The sequence below is a fragment of the Oryctolagus cuniculus genome, chromosome 15, assembly GCF_964237555.1.
Source record: "Oryctolagus cuniculus chromosome 15, mOryCun1.1, whole genome shotgun sequence".
Lineage (NCBI taxonomy): Eukaryota > Metazoa > Chordata > Mammalia > Lagomorpha > Leporidae > Oryctolagus > Oryctolagus cuniculus.
The window spans coordinates 78,426,380-78,452,681 of NC_091446.1; the positions used below are offsets into that span (position 1 = coordinate 78,426,380).

The window sequence follows — 26,302 nt, forward strand, 5'->3', positions numbered from 1 at the left end:
TGAGCAGCCAAAGGTTAAGATTGCAGGAGGCATTTGTTGTTCTTGCCCATCTACCTTCTTTGGTGACAAAATCCATGTGTGCTCCCCAATTGTCTCGTCGTGCCATTGCGGGAGGGCGTCCCACTTCCGCTTAACTCCAAAGCTAGGCTTGATCCAGACATGGCCAGTCACATATCATATCCCTTAGGCGTCCGTTGTTAGTTAAGAACTGGGCAGGGCCATCGCTGTGGTGCCTCGGGCTAAAGCCTTGGCCTGGAGTGCCGGTATCCCATATGGGCGCCAGTTCTAGTCCTGGCTGTTCCTCTTCCGATCTAGCTCTCTGCTGTGGCAGTGAAGGATGGCCCAAGTGCTTGGGCCCCTGCACCCGCGTGGGAGACCTGGAAAAAGCTCCTGGCTCCTGGCTTCAGATCGGAGCAGCTCCAGATGTTGTGGCCATCTGGAGAGTGAACCAGCGGATGGAGGACCTCTCTCTCTGTGTCTACCTCTCTCTGTAACTCTGCCTTTCAAATAAATAAAATAAATCTTAAAAAAAAAAAAAAAAGAACCGGGCAGTGGCTCAGATTCAGACATAGGGTTTGCAGGCCACTGTTGGGGGCGATACAGTGACAGTTGATGTAATCACTTGGCATTGTTCTCCTTAGATTCTTTGCCATGCACTTAGAGCCATAAGGATATCATCTAAGAGGAAGAGCTGCGATGTAGGGAGATCCCGGTGAGAAGAGATGGCAAAGCGCTAGAGTTTGATGTCATTGCTTAGACTGATGGCTCCGGTCAAGACCAGCTACTCTGGACTCCAAACTTACAAGGGCCAAATAAAAGCCCTGTTGGTGCTTAAGCCAATTTGGGTTGGGTTTCTGCTTCTTGAAATCGGGAGAGCGCTAGCTAACGATTAAGCAGAGCAGGATAGCCCAGCAGAGGGACTAGCCACGAGGCCGTCTTCCTTTCAACCATGCGGGTGGGAGAGGGCCCCTGACCCTAGCATCGAACCCGTCTGCTGGCCAGGACTTGTGTGTTTTCTTCCAGCGTTACAGATGACCTCCCTTTTATGAATGGAGAGTTGAGAGACACGGCAGGAGCGAGCCAGCCGGGAAGGTGTGTAAAGGATGCTTCAAAAGAAGCCACCAGGAGGAGCTGGGATGGTGGCAGTTCCAGGTGTCGCAGCAGCAGGAATTCAACATCAGCAGAGGGCAGGAGCTGCTGGAAAGCCTGGCAGAGCCACTGGAGGGAGCTGGTCTGCAAGGCTTCAGGGCGGAAGTGAAGGGCAGCGGCCATTTCTGGAGCTGTCTTGCCGGATCCCAAGGACAGTGCCAGTTCTTGTTCCAATCTGCATGCAAACCCATTTTTCTCCCCGAACAAGCTTCAGGTGCTTTCTAACTTACCAACCAAGGCTGAACTTGAGCCTCCTTCCTTCCATGAAGCCCTGCACAGACACTCCCAGGGTTGGCCGGCACCTGTGTCACCGAGCACACTGTTAGTAGCAAGGGAAGAAAATTTAACGCAAGTGAGCGTCAACAACAGGAAATTTCTTGTCTTCCTTATCTGAGGCATCAAGGGATGAGCCCAGGTTTCCTCTTCCCTGGATTCAAGGCTCCCAGGATGGGCTCAGGCCCTGGCTTCTCTGAACATCCTCGCTCTGGTACCCTTGGGACTGCCTCTGGTATCACAGGCTTTGGTAAGATGGCAGCAGCAGGGAACCAGCGCTGTGGCGTAGCAGGTAAAGCCGCTGCCTGCAGTGCCAGCATCCCATATGGGCACCGGTTCAGGATCCGGCTGCTACACTTCTGATCCAGCTCTCTGCTGTGGCCTGGAAGAGCAGTAGAAGATGCCCCAAGTGCTTGGGGCCCTGTACCTTTGAGGGAGAACTGGAAGAAGCTCCTGGCTCCTGGCTTTGCATCTGCCCAGCTCTGGCCATTGTAGCCATTTGGAGAATGAACCAGTGGAAGGAAGACCTCTCCCTCTCTCTGCCTCTGCCTCTCTGTAACTCTGCCTTTCAAACAAATAAATATAACTTTAAAAAGATGGCAGCAGCAGCTTCCGGCTGCACATCCTCGTGGGGGAAAAGAGATCTTTCTCAGGACTCCCAGGGAAATCCTTTCGTGCTTGTCGTCGGCTCTAAGAGGAACGCAAGCTTATCGCGAATGATCTCCATGGCCAGGGCAAGGTGACACAGCATTTGGCTCAGGCCTGGTCACCCGCCCCTCCTCAGAGACCCACCCACAGCACCTGGGTGGAGGGGAGGGGACAGGCTGAGTAATTTTTAGAATAAGGTCGAACTGCTGGAAGACGCTCCGGGAAGACTGGCCGAAGCAAGACAGCAGCTTCTTTGCTCGCTCTGCTGTGTGCAGGTAAGCGGCCTGGGGCGCCCAAGTCTTCTGTCTGATGCTTCACTGTCCCCAGTGTGGAGTGCGATGCTGCACCTCCACTTCCACACTCAGCCAGTGGGAACAGATGAGGGCAACAGGGAGAGTCCCCGCCTCCCGCCTCCCCCCTCCCCCCAAAGGCATTTCCCGTCCTCACGGCAGTCCTGTGCCACGTGACTCAGTGCAGCTCTGGGAAATGAGGAAATACAATCCTTTTTCTTCTAGATTTTCATGCCTTCTAGCTAAAACAGGGATTCTTTAGACGAGGAAGGAGATGAAGGTGGTTTGGGGGCAATGAGTGGTCTAAGCTCCTGGGTGTCTGTTTGTCTGTGTGTCCTGTATGTCCTTCCAATGTCTGCCTGTGGCGAGGGGAAGGATGACAGCCCCCAAATTCCACCGGGTGCCTGCATCCAGCACCACACCTCACCCTGGGGCGAGGGGCGGGGGCAGGGGATGGTCTGCACCATCAGGTCTGGGAGTGGTTTTTCATGGTGCAATGCCCTCAAACTCTATGCATCCCACCCACTGTCCAGGAGTTGGTGAGACTAGTTGGTGAGCAGTGGGTGTCCTCATTGAGTTTCTGGGTCCTGGCCTCTGCCTGGCCCAGCCACCTGTGTTGATGAGGGCATTTGAGAAGTGAACCAAAGGATGGAAGTGCTCTCTCTCTTTCAAATAAAATAAGTAAATAAAAATATTTAAAAAGTGCCTGAGAAAGGTTAGGCCCACATTGCTAATACAAGGGCTTCAGACTCTTCTCTCTCTGCCTTGGTTTACGTCATAGACTGTCGCTCCCCCTCTTCGTGGAGGAACGACACAGGACTCTGCGCTGTTCTTTTGTCTGCTCGGCCCTTCCCGGATTTGCTGCTGGTTCTTCCCGGGTTGGCTGCCGTCCCTCCACCTCCGTGGAAGGGTGGCTCCCCCTGCCACTTTCCCCACTTCCGCCGGGGAGCGGCACACCGCTGGCCGGCTCTCTCGGGGGCTGCTCAGATGTTATTCGGATGTTCCCCTTAGATGTTCCCGGTGCATGTTGTCTCTCTCCTCCTTTATAGTCCTCTTCCACCAATCCCAACTCTGCTACCCACACTCCGAGTACGCTGCTCTCCTCCAATCAGGAGCAGGATCAGCTCCTGCAGGTTGTTGGTTGAACTGGAGGCAGCTGTGTAAAGGTTGTTTACTCCCAGCGCCATATTGTGGGAGAGCAGATGCATAGAATAAGTCTTAATTCCAGTAACTTAGTCTAGTCCGAGTTGCTTCCCACAATAGAAGTTTCAACCTTGAAAACTTCCGAGCTTAGGTTCAGCCCAGAGAGAAAAAGCTTCTCTTAGCACCACCGTATTTCCTTCCTTCTCTGCCTGCTCGTCGGCTCCCTTGCTCCGAATTCTTCTGACTGGTGCGGGACTTCCTTTGTGGAGAGAGGCAGCAGGTGTCCAGCATACACCAAGATTCTGAAATTTTCAACCATTGTCCTCAGCACAAATGGACCTGGCTTGCTAAGCACTGTGAACAACGTGTCACTTCTGCTGGCCTCTCACTGGCCAGAGCCGAGCCCAGCAGTGCACTTGCTGCATGATGCCTGGGAAGAGGGACTGACAGCCCGGGCACTTGTGTTCCTGGCTAGAGGACTTGGATCACTCCAGAGGAAGGGAGGAAGTATCGGGTGGCAATTAGCAGACTCTTTCTTGGGGTGACCCTGAATGAAAGGGGGGATGGATTGTGGGGAGCTTAAAAGCAACACATGTCTACTATAGGGCCTCTCTTCTGTATGTGCTAGCCTCTTCTGTTCCCTTCCATCACTGCAACTTGTCTGTGTCTGTCACCATCCGTCCTGAATCCCCCATTACACAGGACTTGGGGCCAAGGCGCCTCTGATTCAGCCTGTGCTCCCAACTCTCACTGTGGGACAGCATTGATTAGGGGCTCAGGAAAAGGTTTGTGGAACTGAACTGAGATGGTAATGGTATTCCCAGATAAACCACCTTTCATCAGACCATCATCCATCCTTCCATCTGTCCATCCATCCCTCCACCCACCCATCCACCCACCTACCCACCCACCCATCCACCCATCCTTCCATCCATCAGTTTGCTTATCCACCCATCCCACCATCCATCCATCCATCCACCCATTCATCCACCCACCCACCCATCCCTCCATCCTTCCATCCATCAGTTTGCTTACCCACACATCCATCCATCCGTCCATCCAGGTTTTCTCCCTTCCTCCCTCCGCCCCTCCCTTCCTCTCTCTCTCTCCCTCTCCCTCTCTCTCCCATCCATCCACCCAGCATCTTCTATATGTCAGATCTTGGGGAGTCAGCGTCTTCTTCACTCACAGATCTTACGGCTACAAGGGCCTCTTGCTCTGCAGGAAAATTTGTCAGAAAAATAGGCCCTGCTCAACCCAGTAAAAGCTCTCTCTCCCCCAGGCACTGCCAACACCCTGGCACGTGCCAGCTCTCGGCGTGTCTTCTAAAACCCCCACCTCAGCCGTGACACCCTAACATGTGCAATCTCAGAGGGGCAGGAGACGCTCCAGGGGAGACATGTGGACAAAGGACTGGAAGGCTTCCTTCCAAGGTGGTGACAGGCTGAGACCCCAGGTGGGCTCTGGAGCCTGGGCTTCCGCTCTGAGCTCCCTGCAGGCTTCCCCCATGGCCCCCACCCCTACCCTGGCTTGGGGAGCCACATTGATTGTTGGCTGAAATCAAGGGAATATGACCCATTCAAACACAGACAGATGAGCAACAACAAACACAACCGTCCACCCAAAACACCACTCTCCACCCCACACTGCTTTCCAAGTGACACATTTATCACTTCTCCCCTCCAATGGCCACGTGCTGTCTCCAGATAACTCATCTAGCGCAACCCCAGCCGATGGCTTCTGCCTCTGTCACCGCCCTGGGTTGCCAGCTCTCTGCACCCCACATCACCACGGTGCCCCAGTTTCCCTCTCTCCTTTCTGGCTGCTCCTCCTCAGGCCCTGTCACCTGCTTACTCACAGCCCCCAGGGCTTCTTCTCACTCCCCTCTTTCCCTGAAGTCTCACACACCCCATGACTCAGGGATCATTTTATTTATTTATTTGAAAGTCAGATTTACAGAGAGAGGAGAGAGAGAGAGAGAACCTTCCATTCACTGGTTCACTTCCCAAATGGCCTCAATGGCTAGGCTGGACCACGCTGAAGCCAGGAGCCAGCAGCTCCATCTGGGTCTCCCACGTGGTTGTAGGAGCCCAAGCACTTGGGCCATCTTCTGCTGCCTTCCCAGGCACATTAGCAGGGAGCTGGATTGGAAGTGGAGCATCTAGGACTCAAACCAGTGCCCATATGGGATGCTGGTGTCACAGGTGGCAACTTTACCAGCTATGCCACAGCACCAGCCCCAGGGATCATCCTTTTACCCATGACACACAGGTGTCCCTGGAAGCTCCAGGCCTCTCCGTGCTGTGTCCCAGTCGCCCCAGTGGGCCCTCGTCCCTGAGCTCCCGGGTGTTCCTCTTTTCTCGGACTGCAGAGTCTCGGCCAGGGCACTTGGCCTGGTGCTCCTCAAGCCAGAACTGCCTCCGAATCCCCACCCCAGTGCGAGCTTGTACCTCCAGAACCAGACACAGGAGATGCTCCATAAGTATTTGATCAAATGGGCAGAGCACTCGCATAACCGCCATCTGCCCGCAGCCCTGCCGCCGCTGTCCTCACCTGTACTCCACCGATGAGGAAACCGAGAGCCGGCAGCTGAGCGGTTTTGCTCGGGTGTGAGATCACAGGGCAGGCGAGTATGTGCAGGAGCTGGAACTGGGGCTCAGGTCTGACTCCCCAGCCTGGGCTTTCCCCGGGTAGCCGCCATAGCCAGAGGAGCCTTTTTGTCGGGGCAAAGGGCATCAGTCGGACCAGGGGTCCTGGTGGTGCGGCCCAGCCAGGGCACACTTCTTGCTCACAGGCAGTGAGCTCCCAGGAGGGCACTCGGGTACCTAGGTGGGTGCGGGGCTGCCCCTAATGCTCTGTGTAGCCACACGTGGCTCATCCTTTCTTGGTGCTCAGCTGACTTTGCTAAAAGGGGAATACCCCAAGATGTGGAAGAAGGGGCAGTGGTCTGCACAAACACCCCACTGGCCTGGTTGGGTCTGATCCCCAGCTGGCCTGTGGGCGCTGGGGAGGCCAAAGCCCCCGAGGCTCCACCTGGACACTTGCCCAGGGAGCTCAGCCCAGCTGGGGCAACCACATGCCAGAGTCTGACAGTGCCCTGTGTCCTCCCAGAAGGGACACCAACGGGCAGTCTGAGTCTCTCTGCAAACGGAGACAGGACGCCCCAAACCGGGGAAGGGACAGAGATGGCATTGGTCAGGGGCTGGGCTGGACCCCAGGAGTGCAGATCTTTCCCTGCAGGCATGCAAAGGGGGGGTCCCCCGGGGTGGGGGAGCTGACACCAGTCCCTCATCTCCTGAAACTGGTGTCCAAACATAGGACAGACCCCTTCTACGGGCATAGCCAGGGGCGGACAGCAGGAGGGGACCCTGACCTAGAAGAAGGGGTCTGGAAGACGGGGGCCGGGCCGGGAGGATGGGGTCCCCGTCTGGGCTGCAGCCCTCGGGGCGGGGCTATTAGGATAGCGGGGAGCCTGGCCTGTAAGATCCAGACCGAGGGGTCGGGTCGGGCAGGTGGGCGTCTGGGGGCGGGGCACGCGAGGTGGGGGCGGGGCGGGGGCGGGGCCGCGGAGCGGGCGGCGGAGCCTGGGGCGGGTCCAGGTGAGCGGGGCCACCGCCCCCTGCTGCCTCTAGGGCCGCGCCTGCCGCCCCCTGCCGCCCCTCCCCGGCGCGGGCTCCACGGGCGTCTCGGGCCCAGGCCGGGTCCGGCCCGGGCTCCATCTTGGGCCGCGGCGCGGGGCACCTGTGGCGGCCGCAGGAGCAGCGTTTCCGCCGGCCTGCGCGGCCCCGGGCGGGCGAGAGGGTGAGAGGCCGGCCCCGGGCGTACCCATGGGGGCGGAGGGGGTGGGGGGTGGCGGCCTTCCCCTACTGGAGCCCACTCCTCGCACCTGCCCGCGCCCAGCCCCTCGGCTTCCCGGCCCGCGCCTATGCCCGGCGCGCCCACGGCCTGGACCCCCCTCGCGTCGCGCCCCTTGGCCCTGCCCCGGCCCGATGCGAGCGCCTCTGCCCGGACCCCCTCGGCCACCCGCTGGCTGTTCGCCGGCGTCACCACTCTCAGCCCTTCGCTGCCCATCCCCCACGGCCAGCACCCGCCCCCCAGCCCGCCCCACGGTTCCACCCCGAAGCCCACAGCCCCGTGGCTCCTTGGCCACTGCCATGGTGCTGGGCGCGGGGTGCGGGGACAGAGCGCGTTTCCGGGCCTCTGGGGTCCTTCTGCCTGGCGGGGCGGAGAGGAGAGCTCCGGGTGGGTGGTGGGGAGGGCGCCGGGGTGGGGTGAGGCTGCTGGCTGCGCTGTGCTCAGGCCTTTGGCCTCGCGGCGGCAGGGGCGGCCTGGACTCGCAGTGGAGATGTCTCTACCTCCTGCAGGCTCGCCCCTTGGCTTCTGGTAGTCTATGGTGGAGCCGGTGCCCGTGAGCGTGCCGGCAGGGGCGCCCTGGCCACCTGGGCTGCTTCTAGGCTGGGGCCGCTGGCCCAGAGGCTTCCGTTCCCCTGTGTGGGCAGATCCTCCCAGGGGAAGAGACCCAGGAGCTGTTGGAGGGAGGGGGGCTCATCCTTTGTGCCCTTTTCTTATCCCCCCTCCCATTCCCCCATTCTCGGTGCAGGTGTGACCTGGGCGTGCTGTCTGCAAGGCACAGTCATCCTCTCTGTGATGGGCAGGCTCTGTGGTCCAGCCGCTCCTTCTCAGGAGTGCTCCCGAGGCCTGCCTTGCTCTGGGAAGAGTAAGCCACCTGCTGGAGGTTGCCACGCCCCCACTGTGCAGTGAGGGATTTGAAGAGTGCGTCTCCCTACCTGCTGTCCGAGGGGACAGGGCTGCGTCTCCATCCGTGGCCAGTTCCCCTTGCTGCCCAGCTGGGTTGGCTTCTCCTGTGTTGGCTTTGCTGGCTGCCGCAGTCGACAGCCAAAGGCCTGTTGCTTAACGGGAGGTGACTTACGCGGCACCCACCTGTGGCAAACTTTGGTAGCCCCTGCACGTGGGCCGAGGGCTGGGCCCCTCTGCCAGGGGGGCAGGGAGCATTTGGAACCCCTGAGCGGGTTGGCCCAACAGTGCCTTTGGCTGCTCCACTCTCAAAGGATCTCAGAGCGGAGGGCTTTTCATCCAAATGACGCTGGCTGGTTGACACTGTAGCTGCGATGGCCCCAGGCCCCTGGCCATAGGGCATCTGGCAGAGCCACTGCAGCCTTGTCCCATAACGGGGCTGGACACTGTCAGTGCAGGACGCCCAGTGGTGTTGGAGACCGCCAGCTGCCTTTGCTTTGTCTCGTGCCGAAGCGTTCTCCCAACAGAGAGGGCTTGAACGTGAGTGTACATCCCCCAGGGCGGAAGTTTCACACAGGCTGTGGGAGATGTGCTATGTAGACAGGGACACTGGAGACCCAGTGGTGACCAGTCCGAGGAGGACGAGAAGGAGTAAGGCTGGGAAGCAAGGCTAGGCTGAACTGCGGGTGTCCTGGTGGCTTCTTAAAGGGACCTGTGCCCCCACTGGTAGTCCCTACAGTACCTGGAGCACAAGCCAACCCTGATGGCAGGAGAAAGAGAGGATTCATCCGTCTCTCCCTCCTTTCTTTTCCTTTCCTTTCCTTTCCTTTCCTTTCCTTTCCTTTCCTTTCCTTTCCTTTCCTTTCCTTTCCTTTCCTTTCCTTTCCTTTCCTTTCCTTTCCTTTCCTTTCCTTTCCTTTCTTTCAAAGATTGATGTATTTGAAAGTCAGAGTCACACAGAGAGAGGAGAGGCAGAGAGAGAGAGAGAGAGAGAGAGAGAGAGAGAGGTCTTCCATCTGCTGGTTCACTCCCCAGTTGGCTGCAATGGCTGGAGCTGTGCCGATCAGAAGCCAGGAGCCAGGAGCTTCCGGGTCTCCCATGTAGGTGCAGAGGCCCAAGGAAATGGGCCATGTTCTGCTGCTTTCCCAGGCCACAGCAGAGAGCTGGATTGGAAGTGGAGCAGCTGGGTCTCGAACCGGTGCCCATATGGGATGCTGGCACTTCAGGTCAAGACGTTAACCCACTGAGCCACAGTGCTGGCTCCCCTTCTTCCTTTCTAAAAGATGTATTTATTTGAAAGGCAGAGTGACAGAGAGACAAAAACAGATCTTCTATCAGGTGGTTCATTCCCCAAATGGCCACAGTGATTGCAGCTGGGCCAGGCCAAAGCCAGGAGCCCAGAAGTTCATCCGGGTCTCCTACATGGGTGGCGGGGCCCAAGAACTTGGGGCCAGGTTTGGTTGGTGCTCAGGAGCATTAGCAGGGAGCTGGATTGGAAGTGGAGTGGCCGGGCCTTGAACCAGCACTCTGATATGGGATGCTGACGTTACGGGCAGTGGCTTGACCCGCTGAGCCACAGCGTCGGCCCCTGAAAGAAGATTTCTGTGAACAGTCCACATGCCATCATGTCTGGTCTTCACAGCCACCTGCAGGGGAGGATGTGGGTCCATTTTGCAGATTGGGAAAACAGACTCAAAGAAGTCAGGTTTCCCCCTGAGATTACATAAGTAGGAAAGGGTGGAACCAGCTTCCTCTTCTTCTGAGCCTAGTCCCCCGGGCCGGCCACAGGGAGAGGGGGAAGACACCTTTCTGTTGGGACAGAGCCCTTGCCTGCCTGGGGCTGGGGAGGCCAGGATGGAGGAGGGTACCTGCAGGGGTCCTGAATCAGCCACTTTCAGCTGTAGATTCTGTGACATTTCTGAATTGCTCTAGGCCTTGGCTTTGACACCTGCCCCTTGTGGATGGAGGGGGGGGAGGGATCCAGCAGATACACAACCCTCCCCCCCCACCGAGATCTCTGCCATCTGTGAACTGTCTGGGGTGCCTAGCCTTGGGCATGGGGCAGCTGTCTGGTGAAGCAGGCACAGCGGGTCCCTTGCCGCACTGGTGGCTTGTCACTGGGTCTCGTCCCACCTGCTGCCTCAGCCTCCTGGGGCTGTTGGTGATCGTCCCCTTTGTGGGCAGCCTGAGAAGCGGCTAGGAATTGGTCAGGGTGGGGTGGGCGTGGAGCGGGCTCTGCTCCCACTCCTTCGTTTATCCCCCTGGCCACGGCACCATGGCGAGTGCCAGACCCAGGCAGGGCGTGGGGCGGGTGGCAGTTGCCAGGATGGGGTCTGCATGCATGGTGCATGGAGGAGCAGAACACCCCCACCCCCGCCCCCGCCGCCAATTCCTGGGCCCGATTCCTGGCTTAGCTCCTCCCCAGACATGGAACCTTGGGCAAGTCCAGGAACTTCTCGGAGCTCTGGTCTTCTCATTTGTAGAGTGGGGAGGACTTATCTCACGAGGTTGCCCTGACAGATAAATGAGACATGAGTGGTCAGGCAGTGGCCCGTGCCTGGCGCGTGGTGGCTGATGGGGTGGGCAGTCATTGTGATCGGCTTCCTTCTCTGTTTATTGGGTTCATTTTAGGGCTCCCTTTGGGCCAGAGGCGTCCCTTGGCCACTCATCCTTTTCCTGTCTCTTCAGGGAGCAGCTGGGATAGGGCACTCCCCGTTCAGAGCTGCATGGCGTGGTATGGCTAGTTGAATTGCAGTTCCCTAAGTTAAAATAAAGCCACAGATTCAGTTCTAGTCACAGCAGCCGCTTGTCACATGCCCAGATGCCACTTGGGACCAGGGCCTGCCTGTTGGACTGGGCAAGGTAGAACCTCTGTGTCGCTGCTGGAAGCTGTGCAGACCTGGGCTCCCAGGGCACTGTGGCTCCCGAGCCGTCCTCACTGCTGGCTCCAGAGGCCACTGTCGTCCCCAGAGCCCTGGGGCAGCAGGAAGGTTGCAGTGACACAGAAGCCCCTCCCACATTGCCTCGTGGCTGGCCTGGCTGGCCTGGCTCACCTGGCCAGGGTGGTTGGTTTCCGGCAGTCCTCATCCGCCCCGGGGTGGGAGGGCGTGGCCGGGATTGCCTGCCACCCCTGCCCTGTTTCTCCAGCTCATCCTGCCTGGCAGGGAGACCTGGCATGATCTTCATGTATAGCCTGGCCAGCCTCCCCCCATACTCCCCCTGCCCGACTCCAAACCACTGCCCCGAACACTGGCCTCTTGCCTTTTGCCTGCCCTGTTCCTTCCATCCGGGCACCCTCCTCCTTTCCTGTGCACCCCCATCCCCCACCCCGGCCCGGCCTTGCTCTCTCCTCCAGGAAGCCTGTTCTGATTTGCCACCAGACATGCTTGCTGCCTGGCCATGCCGTCCCGCAGACCCATGGTGGACTCTCTGTGCCTTCCCTCTGTGGGTCTGTTTCTCTCAAGCCTGCAGTAGACCTCTGAGTACCCGCCATAGTCAGGGCAGCCCAGGGCACTGGTCCCACGGAGGGGGTGCAGAGGATGGGATGGGTGGATGCAGCTCCCTGCGGGGCAGGGGACCCTGCTGACTCTCGGCCAAGACTGCACAGCCTGAGAACTGACAGCAGCAGCGGGAGCTCACAGGCAGAGAGCTGACGTCTCATGGAGGCGGTGGCTGGCTCAGGTGCTGGCATCTCCAGGGGCACCGCCAGGTCTGGATGAGCCCCGTGGGGCCTAGCTGCAGAGCCTGGCACACAGGAGGGGCTTGGGAGCTGGCTGTGGAATGAATGAATGAATGACTCTGCGTCAGTTGTATGCATCAAGAGTGGCTTTGGGGGCCCCTCCCTGCCCCTGCGGGCCCCGGAGCTGGAGAGGGGAGGCCTAGAGATGTGACAGCATGGCCAGTGTGGGCTATCCCAGAGCTACTCAGAGCCCCACTCTGTATCAAAGAACCAAGGAGCCTCTGTGGACTCCGCCAGCCCCAGGTGGGTGGGGATGGGAAGCAGGCTGGTACTCAGCTGTCCAGCACCGGTCATTAAAGGCCTATTCTGCTTCCTGCTGGCTGGTTCAGAGCTCTCGTCCCAAAGCACCCTCCCCAGGGCTGGGGTCCCACCCTCAGAGCCTCTCCCTAGAGCACCGCTCCCCCCACCCCCCACCCCCGCCGTGGGTGGCCTCCAGGCCCCTGCGGCCGCTGAGTGCCGGTTGTTGCAGATCTGCAGTGGCATCGCTGTGTGTACTGGGTCGTGACCTTGACTTGAAGTTGTCTGGTTGCTGTCGGACTTAAAGGCTCTGACCAGTCAGGCAGGCTGGGACTGAAGCGGAGGTGCTGGCGCCCCACTCAAACTTTCCTCTCTTGCTCTCTCTCCCCTGCAGGCAGCCATGAGCTCCAGCCACCCTGAGCCAGGGGCCCAGGCACCCCAGAGCCCCCGCCTGCAGCCCCTGTCCCGGAGCTCCTCCAGCCTGCTGGGCGAGGGCCGGGGGCAGAGGCTGGAGCTCCGCAAGAGCGCCAGCAGCACCGTGTGGCGGGCCCAGCCGGGTGAGGCCGGCGCCGGAACCCAGGCCCCGGAGGAAGAAAGCTGTCACACCGAGAGCACAGAGCAGGCCCAGGCCTCCAGTCCCCGGCCGTCACCTCCTGCGGGGGGCCAGTGGCGCAGCAGCACCGTGGGTAACGTGTCCAGCATGGGCAGCGGGGACCTGGGTCGCCTGCGAGCCCCCAGTGCTGCCGCCGTGCAGAGGAGCCACTCGGATCTGGTCCGCGGCACCCAGGCCCGGGGTCATGGCGGTGCTCGGAAGGCCAGCCTCAGCTGCTCGGCCCTTGGCAGCCCGTCCGTCAGCAGGGCTCAGCTACAGCCTGGCGCTACTTCTGCCCAAGGTGACCACGTCCCTGGAGGCCCAGAAAGGGACCTGGCTGCAGAGGATGGGGCTTCTAACTCAGCCTGGGTGCTGGGGGGCAGTCAGGCGTGGGTGCTGCCTCGAGCCCTGGGAGGTACCACTCCCCACAGCGGCAGTGCCCAGGCTGAGCCCCGAGCCACCGGGCAGCCGGCTGCCACGTCCTGCCGTACCCTGTCCCCTGCAGCTGTCCTCTGCGGCATGAGGGAAGCCGGAGCCGGGTGCTGCTGCCACGCACTGCCCGCCACAGGGATCCTGGCCTTCCCCAAGCTTGTGGCGTCCGTCAGTGAATCTGGTCTGCAGGCTCAGCACGGAGTCAAGTTCCACTGTAGGTTGCCCGTGGGGCTCCCAGGCCACTCGCACTGCTGTGCCCACCCTTGGGGTCCCCCCAGCGTAGCCACCGAGCCCGGCTCCAGGACCAAAGACATGTGGACCATGACCTCTGCCAGTGACTTGGCCCCAGCACTGATGTCCCCTCCGCCAGCCCAGGATGCTGGGGTGCAGGTGGCCCCCGTGGCAGCCTGCAAGGCTGTGGCCACCAGCCCTTCCCTGGAAGCCCCCAGGGCCCTGCACGTGTTCCCAGAGGTCACTCTGGAGTCCGGCCAGGAGGAGGCGCCGTCCCCGGTGCGAGACGTGCGCTGGGATGCTGAGGGCATGACCTGGGAGGTGTACGGTGCTGCGGTGGACCCCGAGGTGCTCGGCGTGGCCATCCAGAGGCACCTGGAGATGCAGTTTGTGCAGCTGCAGCGGGCGCCTGCCAGTGAGGACAGCCTGTGTTCCGAGGGCCGGATGGGGCCGCTGCGGGCCGTCATGCGGTCCCTGCGCCGCCCCAGCTGCTGCGGCTGCTCTGGTGGTGCTGCCCCTGAGTGAAGCACCGTGGCTCCGCAGCCGTCCTGGGTCCACGGACTCAGCCCCAGGCCAGGACCAGGACGGGCAAGGGGGCCCTGTGGCCAGCAGGTACATCCTTCACCTGAAGACTGCTGGGTCGGGACCACAGGATTGCAGCTCCACCCGGCGGGGCTGGTTGTTAAGGGCTGGATCTCCCAGAGCGGCATTGCTGCCTATTCCCGGCTCTGAGGGCTGGGACAGGGTTCAGCTCTGCACAGTGAGATCCCGCAGCTTCTGTTAAATACTCCACCTCCTGTTCAGTCTGCCCCAACCCCCAAACCCTGCCCGTCCCCCAACCCCCAGGCACACGCCGTCGCTTCCTTTTCAAGCAGAACTGAGAAATACTGAAGCGTGGACAGGAGATGGCCTTTGGGCCCCACAGACGCTGCTCCTCATCCCGCTGCCTTGGCGCAGACAAAACAGTGGGCGTTTGGTGGCTGTGCCCCTGGATTGGACAGCTGGAACTGCTGAGCCCTGGCGTTCCTCTGCGGCACCTGCCCTGCCCAGTGCGGGGCAGGCGGGCACAGGCAGGGTCTGTGGATTCCGTGGGGAAGGAAACGGAGGCTGCCTGCCCTGCCCTGGCTGGGCTTCAGGGCTCCTCGCCGATCAAGGCACCAGGAAGGGGAGAGTGGGGCCCGCCTGCCCCCAGATGTATCGCAGTGCCTGAAATCGCACCATTTCACCTCATTCTCTGGGCTTTAAGAATTTATTTCCTGGTTGGGGAGGCTAGGGGCAGGGAAGGAGACCCCAGGCTAGAGGCTCTCACCTGGTGGGAAATGACTGGAACTAGGGGGCTCTGGGGGGGTTAGGGACAGCAGCAGGCTGGACCACCCAGTCCAGCCCACATGACCTGACAGTGGGACCAGGGGGTCTGGGGAGGGGAGGGAGGCACACCCGACTTTATCACCCAAGGTTATCTCAGGGCCTGTGGAAGTTGGGGAGGGCTGCTCTTCTTGGCCTGGGACCTGTTGTTAAAAAGCCCAAGCTCTTAGGATAGAATGGAGCCAAAAAGGTAGCATCAGGGTCCATGACCTGGCCCTGTTCCTGGGACCCTTCCTTTACCTGGAAACCCAGAAGCTGGGAGCTGGGCTACCCTTCCCTGTTCCCAAGCACCAGGTGCTCACAGAGCTGGGAGTGACAGGTGCAGCGGTGGGCTAGTGTGTAACTCGGAGGGCCTTTCTCCCAGGCCCAGGGAGCAAGGAAGGACGGGTGTGCCTAAGGTCCCAGCACCTCCCTCAACTGCTCACAGGTAGTGTAACTGGCTCGGAGGTCCTGGGCACTGGCTGTCCTGTGTGTGGTGCAGGGTGGGCGCCTCCTGTTCTGGGAGTGACGTGGGCACCAGGCCTGCTTTGTGCCTGGCAGCCTGGCGTGCAGGGGCTGTGGGGACATGGGGTGGGGCGCCTTCTCATAGGGCCACAGCTGGGCAGGGGCTTGAGGATACCGAGGCTGGACCTGCCTGGCAGGTGGAATAGCCTGGTTGGAGGCTTGGGGGTGCCCATCCTGCCCAGAGGCCCCATTGGGGTGTTTGCCAGGTTGGGGGCAAGACAAGGGGCCCCATTGTCAAGGTCCTGGTGTGACCAGGGAATGGGACTTCCGAGGAGCTATGGAAATAGGCGTTTGCTGCCCGTGGAGGAAAGGTTGGTGTGGAAGAGGCAGGAACCCAGGAGAAAGTGGTGGGTGCCAGGGAGGAGGCTGTTAAAGGAAGGACTTGGCACCTGGGGCCGGCCCCGCCCCCGCCACCCTGCACCTCAATTTAGGAAGCAGTAGTTCCAGGAGACCTCAGTTTCCAGTTTGAGCAAGAGCAGGGCGAGGCCACTCCCTGGCACAGGGGAAGGCAGGTGGGCAGGGGACGGGCCACAGGGTTTGGCCGGGACCAGTGAAACCCACTGGGCAAGAGACTTTCTCCTTCGTCACATGCAGAGTCTCACGCTATGATTGGCCCATGCATGCCAGTCTGTGTCACCTCCCGGCTGCACCGGGCCTTCCAGGGTGACAGGCTGGGCTGGGCCCAGTGTGGGACGGGCCAGCCCAGCCACCCACCCACCTCATCATGCCTGAGACCTGGCTTTGCAGGGTGGTGCTGGCCTCATAGCCTGAGCTTCTTGGAAAGAAAGCAGCAGCTTAATTTCCTAATCTGATCAGGAGCCCCTTCCCCACACCTCCCCTGGGATATGCCTCCCCCAGGGGTTCCGGCCCAGGGCATGGCTGTTTGTCAACTTCCTCCAGGGGATCCCAGATTTCTGGCCAGACTTCCGGGTCCCTGTCCAGCCCCACTCTGGGAGGCGCTGGATCCCATTGTTCCATGTTTGTTTTGTTTTGAATTCATAATAAACACAAGTGCAGAGCTCTGAGCTTTGCCAGGCCCCAGCAGGGAAGGGGCGTTGTCTGGCTGGCCTTGGTCTATTCTGGTGAGTTCTGTTCTTGGGAGCGTAACCCCAGAGTCCTGGAGAGCTCCCTGCCCTCCTTCTCCAGGGACTCTGCTCTGCCCGCTGGGTCTCTGTCCGGGGCAGGCTGGCTTCCTGGGGCTTGTCACCTCTGTGCTGTGGCCAGGACATGGGTGTGCCGCAGGCTGCCATTGCCCTCACAAGAAACCAGTAATCCACACTTAAGGGGGAAGCTACCACTGCCCTGAGGTCAACCGTGCTAGGGAGTGGGCCTGCTCCATGGGATGTCACACTTGGAGCCACATTGACGGTCACGAGATCCTGTGGGCAAATTACTTGCCTCACTGAACCTCAACTTCCCCATCTGTAAAATGGGATGATAGCTGTGCCTTCTTCAGTGTCTTGAGTGACAGGAGTTAGCAGATGATGGGGGTCACTGTACGGCCACAGGAGGGGTTTAGCTCCTGCCCTGCCATCGTGGCCGTGGTCACAGCCCACACGGCAGTCCCTAGACATGCCTCTGCCCGGTCCCTGGACCCTCTGCTTGGGGTCTGACGCTCTTTGTGGGTTTCTGAGAACGGAGTTCCCAGAGCTGCGTGGAAGAGGCTGGCCCCTCCCCCACCACTAAGCTCCCGTGGGAATTCTGGAGTGGTGAGGGAGAGAGCAGAGAGCCGCTGGACCTCCTGGACGAACTAGGGTGCGACTTCCCCCCTTAGAGTAAGAGCTGTTGGGGTGGGGCTCTGTGCTATGCGGCTCTGGGAGCCTGGGGATAGGTCTCCCTGCGGGGTTGCAGGGCCTGGCCCAGAGGAAGGTGTGCACAGGAGCCAAGGGACACACAGGCATCTGGGGCTGCACCCCTGTCCAGAGCAGCCCATCCCCGAGGAGACACAGGGGGAGCTTGGGGCCCACCAACCCCCTGCAGAGTCTCCACGCACACTGCCGGAAGCGGTGCCGTCTCGGCGGTGGTCACCAGTGCCAGTCTTTTTATTTTTTATTTTTTTTTTGACAGGCAGAGTAGACAGAGAGACAGAGACAGAGAGAAAGGTCTTCCTTTTGCCGTTGGTTCACCCTCCAATGGCCACCGCGGCAGATCTGATGGCAGGAGCCAAGTGCTTCTCCTGGTCTCCCATGGGGTGCAGGGCCCAAGCACTTGGGCCATCCTCCACTGCACTCCCTGGCCACAGCAGAGAGCTGGCCTGGAAGAGGGGCGACCGGGACAGAATCCGGCGCCCTGACCGGGACTAGAACCCAGTGTGCCGGCGCCGCAAGGCAGAGGATTAGCCTACTGAGCCGCGGCGCCGGCTACCAGTGCTGGTCTTGAACCTGGAGCGGGCTGCTCACCTTCCAACAGGGAAGTGTCCCTTCTCGGCAGCCCAGCTTCTCACACTTGCTGCCTCCTGATGACGATCCTGCTCGCCTCTGTTTAACATGAGGTCCACGGTGAACTCAAGTTGCAGCTTCTACCTCCTTCCCCGGGCATCCTGGGGGCTGCCACTCCCCCACCAGGCCTCCCCTTTGCCCTGGACCCTGGAAAGGGGCTGGCCTGGATGGGGACCGTGCGGGGTTTGGAGCCAGAGACTCCAGGTCAGCCAGGTTTCATGACCTTCCACATGGAGCCCCTCCCTGCGTATGTTCCCCGGATGTTGCTGCTGCCGCCGCCAGTGCACGTCCCTCCAAAGCTGAGTAGGGGCTGCCTGAGCACTGGGAGAAGATGGGGCATGCTCTGTTGCTGTGGGAGAAAGGCAGAGGAAACTGGGTGTGTATTAAAAACAACAACAAACAAGCACACCAAGCCAAAGTGGCATGAATAGGGTCTGGATCTTTTTTTTTTTTTTTTTAACGTTTCTTTATTTTATTTGAAAGAGTTACACACACACACACACACACACAAAGAGAGAAGGGGAGAGAGAGAGAGGTCTTCATCTACTGATTCACTCTCCAGTTGGCCGCAATGGCCGGAGCTGCACTGATCCGAAGCCAGGAGCCAGGAGCTTCTTCCGGGTCTCCTACGTGGGTGCAGGGGCTCAAGGACCTGGGCCATCTTCTACAGCTTTCCCAGGCCACAGCAGAGAGCTGGATGGGAAGTGGAGCAGCTGGGACTCAAACCGGCGCCCATATGATGCCTGCATTGCAGGCAATGGCTTTACCTGCTGCACATAGCGCTGGCCCCCAGGGTCTGGTTCTGACTCACTTCTCCCCCTCCAAGCCCAGAATGGCTCTGCAAGGAGGTAGATCTGGGCTTCATGACAGGAGGTCCCAGGTGAGCATCCTGCCACGCCTCTTACACAGGAGGGAACGTGAATGTTGTTGACATCCGGGGCCCTGGGTAGGACGCTGTGTTCTGTCTAAGATGGATGGCTTAGCCAGGTCCACGTCCCCTGTCTGCCCTGGCCTGGGGCCTCTTCTTTTAAAGATTTATTTTTATTTATTTGAAAGACAGAGTTACAGAGAGGCAGAGAGAGAGAGAGAGAGAGAGAGAGAGAGAGAGAGGTCTTCCATCCACTGGTTCACTCCCCAGATGGCCGCAACGGCCAGAGCTGTGCCTATCTGAAGCCAGGAGCTAGGAGCTTCCTCCAGCTCTCCCACATGGGTGCAGGGGCCCAAGCACTTGGGCCATCTTCTACTTTCCCAGGCCATAGCAGAAAGTGGGATCAGAAATGGAGCAGCTGGGACTCGAACCAGCGCCCATATGGGAGGCCGGCACTACAGGCGGCAGCTTCACCACTACACCACAGTGCCGGCCCCTGGGGCCTTTCATTTCTGAGCATCCTCCTGAGGACGCTGCCTGCTGCATCCTAGGTTCGTGGCTAGGATGCTTGCCTGTGCAGGTGTGTGCAGCCGGGGACAGCGGGAGCACCCTGGCGGCCCTTCCCCCAGGCCCCATTTCCTGTCTCTCTTGTCCCCCTGGAGCCTTCTGCTCCCACTGGCCCTCTCCTGCTTCCCTTTATGCCGAGGGTCTGCCTTGCCACAGCCTTGCCACTGCACGCAGCAGCTTCTTTCTTCCTGTGGTCTGCGCCCCCTGCCCCCGGCCCCGGCCCTGGACCCCGGGTCGACCACAGCCGGGCCTGGCTCTGGGCACTTTCCTGGTGTTCACAGGTCCAGGCATTGCTGTCTCTGACACCCACTGCAATGCGTGCGCTTCTGAGTGTCTCACTGAGGAGGGAGGCCTCACCGGGGCTGCCCTGCCTGGTTTCCATGGCTTTTGCCCAGGAAGAGAAAGCAGCAGCCCGTGGTCTGGACCCTGCGTACATGGAACCCTTTGCCCAGACTGGAAGGGCACCCCAGCAGTCCTGTGTTTTGCTGGTCCTCCTTGGGGGCGCCGGAGGGGCGCACTGGGTGGGTGGTGCCCACCCTCTGGACAGGTTGGGGTGCGGCCTGAGCCTCTGCACTGGTCCTGTCTGTGTGTCCGTCTCTGTGCACAGCTGGCCTTGTGTCCAGGAGCCAGGCTTGGGGAAGAGGAGGGGACAGAGACGTTTGTCTGACACTGAGTTATGTATGCATCTCTCTGCCTGGCCTGAGCAGAGCGGCGGGGAATGGGGTGGGGGCAAGAAGGGAGCCTCTGCTGGGGCTGGGATTTTCCACGCGCTGCCTCATGAGCCCAGCCAGGAGGGGTGTACCTGCAGCCTGGCCCCAGGTCCCTTACACTGTCCTGAGGCTGGGCCCTCTCCCGTAGCCACCTGCCTGCCTCCCCGTCCCATCGTTCTAGGAGCCCAGGGTCTGGAAGGCCGTGGCCAAGGGGGTCACTTCGTAGGCAAGCCTGGTGGCTTTGTGAGCTCAGCTGTCCTCCCAGAGACAGGAGAAAGGGCTCCTGCTGAAGTCCCAGCCCCTGGGCACCTGTCCCTCCCTGGGGCGGCACCCCCCCGGGGGGGCGAGGAGAAGGGTGCGGCAGGAACCTGCAACCACAGGGGCTGGTGCCAGGGTACTGTCGGGAGGAAGTCGGATCCTACTTCATTGGAATTTTTGATATCTGATCATTAATCTTGATGTAGAAGTATTGCATTAAAATACGATTTATCTCGATTATGCTGTCTTTCAGCATCCCCTGCACCCTGCCTCTCCGCCTCCTCCCCACCCCCCTGGCACGTGCTGGGTGGCACTGGGGAGGAGGGCGCCCAGGGTGGGGGCGGGGGTGGGGAGAGTGGGCTGTGGATGCTCAGGTGGCCCCAGGAGGGAGTCCAGGCCCAGAGGGGGTCCCTGTGGTGTGGCCCGCGGGAGGACTCATGGCCCCCTCTGCCCCTGCCCCACAGTGGGGCCCTGGGCTTGGGGGGGGTCTTGAGGCCCCAGGAAAGGCCTTCAGCACCCAGTCTGGTGCCCACACCTCCCTCGTGGCCCTCCCCTTCCATGGATGCTCCGAAGGTTCCGGCAGAGTCACTGGAGGTGGTGCAGGCAGCTCTCGCTACACCTGGGACTCCAGGTGTGGGCGGTGCACCCCTGGGGCTGGCGTCATCCTCCTTCCTGCCCACACTGGGAGTTCAGTTTGCCTTCATCTGTGAGTTTACCTGGGCCTTTGGACTGCCTGCTGGCCCCACCCCTAGAGGGTTTTCTCCCTGGGGCTGGGGTGCAGGGGGAATGGGTGTGGACAGCCAGGAGCTCCCCCTGACCCCACCCTTCCTGGGTTTGAGCTGGGGCTCACTGCACATGGGGACGGAGGGAGTGGGGCTGAGACTCAGGGCCTTTGCCCACAACGCCCTGGCTGGCAGGGTCTCCATCCGGTGCCCCAGGAGGCGCCGGGGTGGTGGTAGCCAAGAGAGGGTCCAGGTGCCGAAGGCTGGGAGTCTTGGACAGAAGTGTGGCTTTGGTCTCCATTGCAGGCTTCCATGGCCTCTCCCTGGGGCTGACTCCCTTGGGACACTTTACCTGCCAGTAACTCAGCTGTGAGCCGGAAGTTAGGATGTTTACTTCCTACCTAAGAACTCAGGGTAGGCTCAGTGGCTCAGGGGGTCGCCCTGTTTCTGCGCTTCTGCTCTGCCATCTTGTAGGTGTTTGTGAGGGTTGTCCTCATGGTCACAGAATGGCTGCTGCACCTCCAGACATCTTATCATAAGGAAGAACTCAACAGTCTGCCCCAAAAGGTTGTAGGTTTGCACAGTCAGTGAAAATGCCAGCTCTCACTGCCTGTCAGGGAATAAGGCCAGTGACCATAGGGACTGCTGATATATCCTGGCGCTGAACACATGGAGCACTGGCAGTGTCTGGCATAGTACCCTCCTCACTTTGCACAGACCGCCCAGCTTCACCGTGGCAACAGAGGACAAGTGGCTCATGCTGTTCCCCAGCCAGGACCTGAAGGAGCTGGAATCCCAACCCCAGACTGCGTGACTCCAGCCTGGCTCTTCGTGTGTCTTTTCAAAAACACAAAAGTGATGCTTATGCATGTTAAGAGTCTAAGACACTATGGGCCTTTTGTTTTCAAACGTTGCACAGGTTCAGGATGAGAATTTCAGAAAGCGTGAGAGTCTGGTCTTCTTCCCCTGTGGAGCTCCCCACGGGTGACCACTGTAGATCAAATTTCCCGTGTGGCTGCAAGGTCGCGCCCTGAGGGGAGATCCCGCCTAGAAAGTGTCCCCCATTGTAAACACGTGGTGCTGCTGACAGCCGACAGGGCTGGCTCTGGATTCCGGCTGCTTTCTCGTGCGGGGACCGTGATGCCTCACAGGCAGGAGTTTTACTATTATTAAATCAACACTTTCTTGTGGGACTTCATTTTACACCCCCTATAGTTTTTAAATGAATAGATTTTATTATTTTTTAGATGCATAGAAAAACTTTTTTTTTCTTGGCACATTGCCAAGATTTATTTATTTATTTATTTGAAAGGCAGAGTTATAAAGAGGCAGAGAGAGAGAGAGAGAGGTCTTCCATCTGCTGGTTCACTCCCCAACTGGCCACAACGGCCAGAGCTGGTCTGATCTGAAGCCAGGAGTCAGGAGCTTCTTCCGGGTCTCCCATGCAAGTGCAGGGGCCCAAGCACTTGGGCATCTTCCACTGCTCTCCCAGGCTATAGCAGAGAGCTGGATCAGAAGAGGAGCAGCCAGGACTCAAACCGGCGCCCATATGGGATGCCGACACTGCAGGCAGCGGCTTTACCCACTATGCTGCAGCCCCAGCCCCAGACTTTCTCATTCTTAGGCAATTTTTTCCCATTAACATTGTGCATGGTGTAGATTAGGATATGGTTGTTACAATCCTTGAGCCAATACAGATACGTTATTATTACCTAGAGTTCGTATTTTCTGGCTTTTTAAAAATTTTTATTTATTTATTTATTTATTTTCTGGCTTTTTAAACTATTTTTTTTTGTTTATCTTATTTTAAACGCAGAATTGCAGAGAGAGAGAGAGTGAGAGAGCGAGAGCTCGTCCAGCTGCTGGTTCACTCCCCAGGTGGTAGCAACAGCCAGGGCTGGGCCAGGCCAAAGCCAGGAGTCAGGAGCTTCATCTGGGTCTCCCGAGTGGCCTCAAAACCGCCACGTGTGAGTGTGGGTGTGGCCTGCGGCAGGGGAAGCACCCACACGTGTGTGTGTCCAGATGCAGCCGATGGGTGGTGCGCCCAGCTCGTCACGGCCCCTGCTCCGGGGCAGACCCCCCACCCCACCCCGAGAACAGGCTGTGGTTGGCATCGCCCCTCTCCATCCCCCGTGGGAATCAGCAGATCAGCGGGAACAGCGGAGGCTCCTGCACTGGCCAGCTCACCCCGTGGTCTTGGGTCCTCCTTCGCAGCTGTGTTGCATGCCTGTCGAATGGGAATGTATTCCCTTTGAGCGAGTGCCTCATACATTGCAGGTACTCAATCCTTGTGTCTACACCGTAAGCAGCCCCGCTGCTGCTGCCCAGGGAGAGGAAGAGTGGCTGTGTGGGCTGGGGTGGGCCCTGTGCATCTCGGGGTTGGCCGGGACTTTTCCCCGGGAGCCCACAGCAATTCCCAAAGTTTCCAGGTGAGGGAGCCAGTGAGCAGCCCTGCGGCAGCTTCCCTCTAACTCAGGATGGGTGACGAGGGTGGGTTGTACAGAGGGGCTCCTTATCTCCCGGGCCGCTTCTGTGCTTGTCCCCTTTAATCCTCGTGACAACGGCTCGGGATCAGGCCTCGTCTGCGCTCTGTTGCTGTAACCGAATTCCGCAGCCCGCGGAACGTATGGAGAATAAGGGTTTTTTTGGCTCAGGGAGCCTCATCTGGTGAGCTCCTTTTTGGGCCTGGGGACTGTGGAGTCCCGAGGCCGCACAGGGCACCTTGTGATGAAACAGAGGTGTCCCAGCTCGGGTGCCTCCGTGGCACGAGGGACCCATCTTCTGGCCTAGTTAGTTCCCACCCTCTTAGAACCTCATGGCAAGCGAGGGGGGTGGGGCCTCCCCCTGAGCTGTTGCGGGGGCACTGCCACCAGAGCAGGCAGGTGCGAGCTTGCTTCCATTAAGTGAGGTGGGGGCATGAGGTTAGCTGGCTTGGGGTCACTCGGCGAGCAGGTCAGGCTTAACCAGGGGGCCTTGCGGCAACTTTGCAGTAAATCCTACTGGCCAGAGCCCTGGCCCACAGGGCTATCTGGGGCACTGGGCAGAGGGAGGGTTTGGAGGGGTGGGGAAGAGCCTGCGGGGGTAGGGATAGCCAGGCAGGGGGCTGGACATCTCCCCGCTGGAAAAGGCAATCCTGGGGGCACCTGAGAAGGGTGGGTGTGGTCCTGGTGGGGGTGCAGCCGGGGCAGCGGCGGTGGGGACCAAGGAGACTGCACGTGCATGACCATAGGCATGGGGAGGGGGAGGCTTGGACATGGAGGCTTTCTAGAATGTTCTAGAAAGGTCACCTTTGCCCCCTTCCCCCCTCTCAGGACAGCTTCTGGGGCTTATCTCTGTGGGTGAGGCTGACCCAGGGCCTTCCCTCTTGCATGCAGGAGGCCTGTTGGCCTGGCCCTGACCAGTGGGAAGACAGAATGTAGGGAAGGTCTGATGGCCTCCAGCTTACTTCCCAGAGGTCCCCCTCACTCCCACAGTCCCTCTGCCCAGTCCAGGGGTGAGGTTAGCTCTCAGGTCAGCAGGCAGGGAGGGACAGAGGGGTGGGGGCTTGGACAGTGTTGCCTACCCTGTGCCCATTTCCTGGTCCTTCAAATGCAGGTGGGGCCCAGGCAGTCTCTGAGGGCACCTGCTCCGGGCCTCCCCGTCTCCTGCCGAGCCTGAGGTCATCGATCCTGTCCCTGCCTCCCTCTTTCTTCCAGCTCTGGATTCCGGATTCTCCGCCCTGAACGCCCCCGGCAGCCCTGCCGCCCTGAGCAGGCCCAGCACGCAGCCATCCAGGGGTCAGCAGCCTCACGAGGCCCGGTGGGGAGGGTGGGTGTGCGCAGCCCTGGGCAAGAAGGGACTGAGGACCAGGAGTGAGCACACATCACATCCCTCTCTCCCCTGACTCACTGGCCTCTGCCCCAGCTTGTCCTGTCCCAGGCCCTCCTGTCCCCACCCACCATCCCTGCCCAGGTTCTTGTCCCGAGGCTGTTTATGGCTCTGCGTGGGAAAGTCCCCACCCCAGGTCCTCCATGGCCAACAGCCCAGCCACAAAGTGCAGTGAGGAAAGGGCATCCTCAGAGCCCTGGTGCCACTGTCATCTCTCGATGTAGTCTCCTAGAGCCCTCAGGCTGCCTCCTGCTGACAAAAATGCCAGTATCCCACATCGGGGCGCTGGTTCAGCATCCCACATCAGGGCGCTGGTTCAAGTCCCTGCTGCTTTGCTTTTGATCCAGCTTCCTGCTAATGCGCCCAGGGAAGGCAGCAGGTGATGGCTCGAGCACTGGGTCCCTGCCACCCATGTGGGAGACCTGGATGGAGCTCCTGGCTCCTGGCTTCCGCCTGGCCCAGCCCTGGCTGTTGTGGATATTTGGGGGAGTGAACCAGCAGATGCAAGATCTCTCTCTCTCTCTCTCTCTCTCTCTGTTGCTCCACCTTGCAATAAATGAATAAACATGACTTAAAAGCAAAACCTCCCGAACATGGAGGAGGCCGTGTCTCACCTCCAACAATTCAACCATGGGCCCCCGGTTTTCTTTCCCAGATGTGAATTTTACCGTGTTACTCTATCGCCACAGAGGCTCTCCAAGTTTCCTAACATCACGGATAAGTCTCAAAATCCTGTATCTTGCCTACTTCTCTGGTCTCAGTCTCCAGACCCCTCACGCCTCCTCTCTAATCCCATCATTTCCCAGTTGTTCCAAGCCCTGGGTTCTGATCCCCTGAGGCACCACCCCAAACCTGCAGAACCCCTATGTGCCCTTGACAGCCATCCCTAATGGGACTTGGCCCATGCACACATCACAGAAAAAGCGTGCAAATGACACACGCATGTCATTTACTTATGTCAGTGACCTGGGCAGCTGACCCCGACATTACTGCCCATGGTAGCCCCCTTGTGCTCGATGGGACAAGGTTGGCGGATCCTTTGGGAGAAGATCGCTCTGGTGGGCTCAGCCCCGGCAAAGGAGGGAAATTTCCGAACCAGCTTCTCTGTGAGCTGTTCCTGGCTTCCTGTCCTGGAGAGCAGCTGGCGCAGGAGAGGTGCAAACATTCTCCAGAAATGTGCCATCGGGATGAGCTACTAATGACCGCACCTCAGTGACAGCACCATCAGCCAATATTGATACAGCACTTTATGGCTTCCAGAGTGCTTTCGCATTAGTTCTATCGTCCACCTCCTGTCACAGCCCAAGAGGATGGTGATCCTGTACCCGTTTTGTAGACTGAGAAACAGTTTGAGGAATTGGAATTGGAAGGTCCCTGTGCTCCCGAGGGAATGGAGCCAGGGCTCTGGGCAGTGGCCTCTGGCCGTGCTCCTGGGCCCTTCCCAGGCACCTGCCCTGCCTCTGCTGGTCTGGGCAGAGGTTGGGCTACTGATGACCTTTGTTCTCTGGAAACAG

At 59.6% G+C, this 26,302-nt stretch overlaps 1 protein-coding gene across 4 annotated transcripts; it reads left to right on the plus strand.

The window, feature by feature from the left end:
- Positions 1 to 536: 536 nt before the first annotated feature.
- GPRIN2 (G protein regulated inducer of neurite outgrowth 2) lies at positions 537 to 16,426 on the plus strand. 4 transcript variants are annotated; one of them, XM_051823751.2, is made up of 3 exons: positions 7,103 to 7,304; positions 8,104 to 8,276; positions 12,629 to 16,426. In XM_051823751.2, exon 3 carries the CDS (start codon positions 12,635 to 12,637, stop codon positions 14,012 to 14,014), a length of 1,380 nt encoding a protein of 459 aa, XP_051679711.2. In that variant the 5' UTR covers positions 7,103 to 7,304; positions 8,104 to 8,276; positions 12,629 to 12,634; the 3' UTR covers positions 14,015 to 16,426. The 4 variants fall into 4 exon arrangements, with proteins under 4 accessions (XP_008268117.3, XP_051679711.2, XP_051679714.2 ...); XM_008269895.4 differs by lacking the exons at positions 7,103 to 7,304; positions 8,104 to 8,276 and adding an exon at positions 537 to 2,345; XM_051823754.2 differs by lacking the exon at positions 8,104 to 8,276.
- Positions 16,427 to 26,302: the final 9,876 nt, after the last annotated feature.

What these genes read in the sequence shown, in the direction of transcription:
- GPRIN2 (XM_008269895.4), top strand. Translation starts at nt 12,635, where the DNA reads ATGAGCTCCAGCCACCCTGAGCCAGGGGCCCAGGCACCCCAGAGCCCC.